The 5,102-nt window shown below is 46.2% G+C and overlaps 1 protein-coding gene across 1 annotated transcript; it reads right to left on the bottom strand.

The window, feature by feature from the left end:
- Window positions 1-738: 738 nt before the first annotated feature.
- Window positions 739-5,016, bottom strand: POMK (protein-O-mannose kinase). The gene is made up of 2 exons (XM_027636227.1): window positions 4,437-5,016; window positions 739-3,907 (listed from the first exon to the last, which is right to left on the bottom strand). The coding sequence occupies exons 1-2, from the start codon at window positions 4,722-4,724 to the stop codon at window positions 3,134-3,136; spliced, it is 1,062 nt and encodes a 353-aa protein (XP_027492028.1). The 5' UTR covers window positions 4,725-5,016; the 3' UTR covers window positions 739-3,133.
- Between the last annotated feature and the right edge of the window lie 86 nt (window positions 5,017-5,102).

Genomic DNA, 5,102 nt, shown 5'->3' with positions numbered 1-5,102 from the left:
CATATACACTGGTCTAGAGCTGGCTGGGGAGTGGATGAGGAGAGAAGGGCTTGCAGGCTTCCAGCTGTGAACAGGCCTCTTCCTGCCCTTCCTCTTTTGATGTTTTCCACTAGACATACAAGAGCTGCTTATACTGAGGCAGCAAAGTCCCTAAATATTTATCAAAGGCTGTCATTGGTGGTAAAAACTGGAATGCCCAGAAAAGAGACTTGGAAAGAGGGGAGACAACAGCATGCAGGGCCGTCCTGCCTTCTCCCCTCTCCATGAGGCCTTGCCTCTTCCCTTTAAGGGAACAGAAGCTGGAACTGTGGGAAGGACTGGATTCATGCAATCTTGAGATTGCAGAAGGGATTAGCAGGGAAGGACAGAAAGATGCATAAGGTACAAATGTCTGATTTTACTGAAAGACTGGAAGGAGGTGACATGCAAACAGTACACAAATACCATGAGCAAGTTAGAGGTGGTAGGCCCTTCAACTGGCAGCTGTGGCTCTTATAACACCCCTTATGTCTATCTGTCTTGCTACTTTAAACTCACTAATGCAAACCCAATGAGATCTTTATGGAAGTTTGCTAGGAAAATACTGGCTTCAAGGGCAGATTCTGGCTATGTTTGGGCATGAGAGGCTGCAACTGCTAATAACTAAAGCTAAACTGACCTTCATGCTGCCATCTAGTGTTTCCTCATAGACAGAACCAACATCCAAAAAAAGAAACTTTGCAGCTCCATAATGCTGTATTCAGAACAAATGTAATTTATTCCTGATGAAATACAATGCTGGACAACATACAGGAGAGGGAATGGGTAAGAGACATGTGGAGAACCCACTGCTCAGGGGGAATATTTAGGGAGACATGTTTTCTTAAAACATTTGTCATTATTTCATCCAGGAACAGAGAGAGTCATCTCCACTGCAAGATGATTATTCAGCAGCAGAATCTGTCCTCACTTTTTTCACTCTGTGAAACTAATATGGCTGTTTGCAAGGTGCAACACTACACAACAGATAAAGAATCCTGACAAAAGCTTGTCTTAACTGAGAGAGAGCAGCATAAGAAGCTTGGTAGGTTCTTCTTGTCTGTCCTTGCTACTCTCATAAACAAACAAATGGGATGTTTATTCACAGTCATCAGATGCTGATTTTCCTTTCAAGTGTACATGACAGCTAACAAAAGGTAACAAGTTATTGTGGGTGGAACATGCAAAAGATTTGACTCTTGGCCCTTCAAAGCTTGGTCCCTGGCTTTGAGGAGCTGTAACAGGACACTCTTCCAGCTGTTGCACATCCTGGATTCATGCTGGAACTGTAGAACTCTAGCCTTAATAGCTACAACTCAAGAGTTCATGGGCTGGATGATGCATTTACAACAAATAGAGCATTCTTTTTCCCCAGGCTTCTTTTAGGTGTTTTGAGTCAAAGTTCAAAACAAACCCGAACCATCCAAAATCGCTACTCTCTTTTGGAGATGCTGTCTTCTGAGATTTGCCTCCTGACAACCTGAGCAGGAAAGCTGCAAGGAAAGACTGCACAAGTGAAAAAGGGCAAAAGTCAGCTAATTTAAGGAAACAGATTGTCCAGAGGGGAAGCCATAATCAGCAGCCTTTAAAGGGCTCCCGATGGCATTGTATGATATCAGGTACAAATTTACTAATTTGCAGGAAAGTTTTCCCATTTATAATAAAATTTTGGTACCAGGATTTGAACATTATATATGTGAACTGACTGCATGTTCTCAGTGCAGTCATAACACGGCTTGTTTAGGTGAAGAGAAACAGCAGCACAGAAAAGAATAGAACTGAAGTCTTCAGCAGAAAGGACCATGTACTTCTCTGCTTACAAGTCAAAACACACAAGTGGTCTCAGGCCCTTAGATCCTTAAAAGACCTCGTCCACAGCACAGGAATTCCTCATGTGTGCAAAGGTAGAGTCCACATTTCTGAATCACACTATTCCTGTTTTTTCACCAAGAGGACAATTGCATCCCAGATCCCAGTCCCATCAAACTGAGCCTACTGCTGGATTAAGGCATTATTATTCTTCCTCTCCAGCTGTTGGTACCAGGCTGTAACACTTATGCAGGTACCACAAGCCTCTTCCTAACACACCAAACAAGGCTGCTTTTTAGCAGTCTTTTTTTATGCTCAGTGTGCTTTGAATTCACACCAAATAGAGTTGTATGCCTGAATACAGGGCTTTTCTTTTCCAAACCTTGTGTTTAATGCTCAATTCTATGGAAGGAAGTCACATTCTCTTTCAGTTCCTTGTTCTCCTCCCTTCCATTGAGTCACGATGACACTCAGCAAGGATAAGTGAATGAAAAAAAGATACGCTTCAGCTCTCCTCCAAAGTGTTCAGGACTTCTTTGGATTAAAAAAGAGCAAGAGACTCCTGTTTTACAGCTTTGTCTCTAAAGAGCCCATCTGAGAATACAATGGGACAAAGGCTTGAAAACCAAGAGCATATGTCTGTAAGCAGACTCTTCAGGATCTGCATCATCTGCTTGCTTACAAAAGTAGCCACATGCTTGCTGGTGTGAGATACAGGAACCACAGAGCAATGGCCATATGGCTCCAAAAACAACCTATTCCCCATCCAGCATGGAGAGACTGCCACTGGGGCTCTGGCACTGGGGCTTACCAAAATCTGAAGTGAACCGGGATACTCCTTTCTGAGTGACCACTGTTTTTACTCCATGGGAAAATGGATGAGAGCTTTGTGGATACAAACGGGCCAAAGCCACAAAGCTTGTGGGGGGCATGCCATGGTCTCTGCTCCCCCATCCTCTGCCAACCAGTTGAGGTGGACTAATTTTTTTTTTATTATTTTTCTGTAATTTTCAAGATATTTTTTGTGTAAATGTTTCAAAAGAGTACTTATTATTTCTTAAGGAACAAATTTCCCCTGCACCCACACAATTTCATTTCTCTCTCTCCTCCTCTTCCAATAATAGATTAAACATACCAATGGGAAGCTTGCATAGCTCTAGGATTGGGTAGATTTATTTTTTTTTAATCAAAAGGTACAAGTTCAGTTGTTCTTTTCTTCTCAGTTCTGGGGACAGAGGCTTTGCCCTTCAGGTAAGCTACATAAATAGAAAGGACATCAACTTCAGTATGTTGTTTGCATGATTCACTATAGCATTTCCCTAGTACCAGGCATGGCTGCCTCCCGAATAAGCAGAGTTAAAACTTTCCTGTAGGTGTCTAAGACCTCTCGGGCAGAAGGTCGTTCCACCGGGTCCTTCTTCTTACATGCTGCATGGATGTCAAACAAATGCAGTCGTACAATGTCACTTCCTTCAACATGGCCCAACAAAAAGTTGGAGACATCTGGGATTTTCCAGATGTCTGTTTTCTCATCATAAGGAGGCATGAGGTCATCTTTGAATGGCACATCTTCTCCGTAGGGCCAACGCTGCTCAGGAGCTACAAACTCACCCTGGAGCTCCCGATGACCGCACTTCACCAGTCTGCCAGCACTCCTGTTCACAAGAGGCAAAGCATCCAAATCATTCACTAGGATGTGAAAGTCACTTGTCAGGAGATACTGAGAGAGGACCTTGTCCAGGTCATTCGAGTCGCACATCACTAAGGTGCCCAGAGGGCTGCTGTGCAGGTAACGAATGACACTCACATAGTCTATAGCAAGCATCAACCTGTGATGCCAGGTGTTCATGCTCTTGTATTTGGGAATGTGTAGAGTTTCATTCAGACCCCTCAGGGAGCCAAGAGGATGGTACTCAGTGAGGATTGTGAACTGCTGCTCACAGTAGCCAAGCAGCCGGACAACATGCTTGCTCTGCAGTGCTTTCAGCATCTTCAGTCCATGGAGAAAGTCCTCCTTCAGCTCCAAGTTGGTGAGCTGTGAAAGGACCACTTTGTTTTCCTTCCACTCAGAAAGAAAGACCTGAGAACACACAAGAGACACGTAAGACACGTGGAGAGCCTTCTTCTATGAACTGCTACCAGGTGCTGCTGACCTCTGACTATGATGTTGAGTCACAACTGCAAATTGCAGTTACCAGGCACAGTCAGCCTTAGGTAGGGCCATGTACCTGTCACAGCAAGCCGTTACTGATGTCATAATTATATCACGATTTCCTAAGTTTTCTCTGAAATGGGCAATGCAGGTGAGTTATTTCACATCACCCAAACAGACAGTCTTACTCTGCCATGATTGTACCATGCTCCATAAGCACTTCACTGATTTCTTTGATTTTGCTCGTGTAACTGGAAGTCATTTGGTATCAGAGAGGTGGCTCAGGTCATGCTCTCCTACCTGTTCAGTTCACCTTATCAGTAGCCATATGCTACTGATGGATGTCTACAGTAATTAGCTGCTGTGAGGATAGTCAAAACAACAGTATGGGCACTAATTAGCCAGCAAACTGTGAAAGCCCATTATCTAGGAGAGAAGATAGGAAAACCAAACTCACCTTTTTCACAGCACCTTCACCAACACATTTGAGTTTCCTGACTTCCCTATTTATAGCCTCGCAGGAAAGCCACGGGGAACAATTTTTCACTGATCCCAGTTTGAAGTGCCCAAAAGGACAGAGGCTGGGGTCCGTTTCGGTGTGTCCCAAAGAGTTGTAAAACTTGTTGAGGTAGAGGTAGAGAAGGACATTAAGGAGCAGGACGGCCACAAGGAGTAACGCCAAGGAGATGGACGACACCTCTCTGGGAAGAAACTCTCTCCTAACGAAGTGCGGTTTCTTTTCCATGGCCTTGCCCTCTGCATTCTCCGTGAAAGACGGAGGCTAAGCAGGACCCTCTTCCCAGCCCGGGGATGGACGCCTGCGGAGCCTTCTCAGTGCCGGCTGCCCAGCCGCCCCGCAGACACCTCCGCCCCGAGCCTGCAGCCTGCGAAGAGAGGCCACGCGTGGCGGCGGGACGTGCTAAAGGCGGCTTCGAGCTCGACGCTTGCCCCGCAGTCCATCCTCCTGATTTTCCAAGCGGGTGGGCCCAAGCTGCCGGCCGCCCCGGGTAGGGACGCTTGACCCCGGAAAGCACGGAGAAGCGCGGCCGTGCGGGGCGGTGGCGGCGCCGCCCCGGGGCGGAGCGCAGCGCGATGGCGGCGGCGGCGGGGCTGGCGGCCGCGG

The sequence above is a fragment of the Corapipo altera genome, unplaced genomic scaffold, assembly GCF_003945725.1.
Source record: "Corapipo altera isolate COAL_440 unplaced genomic scaffold, ASM394572v1 22b, whole genome shotgun sequence".
NCBI lineage: Eukaryota > Metazoa > Chordata > Aves > Passeriformes > Pipridae > Corapipo > Corapipo altera.
The sequence above is the reverse complement of the archived record's forward strand: the minus strand, read 5'-3'. Positions and strand labels throughout refer to the sequence as shown.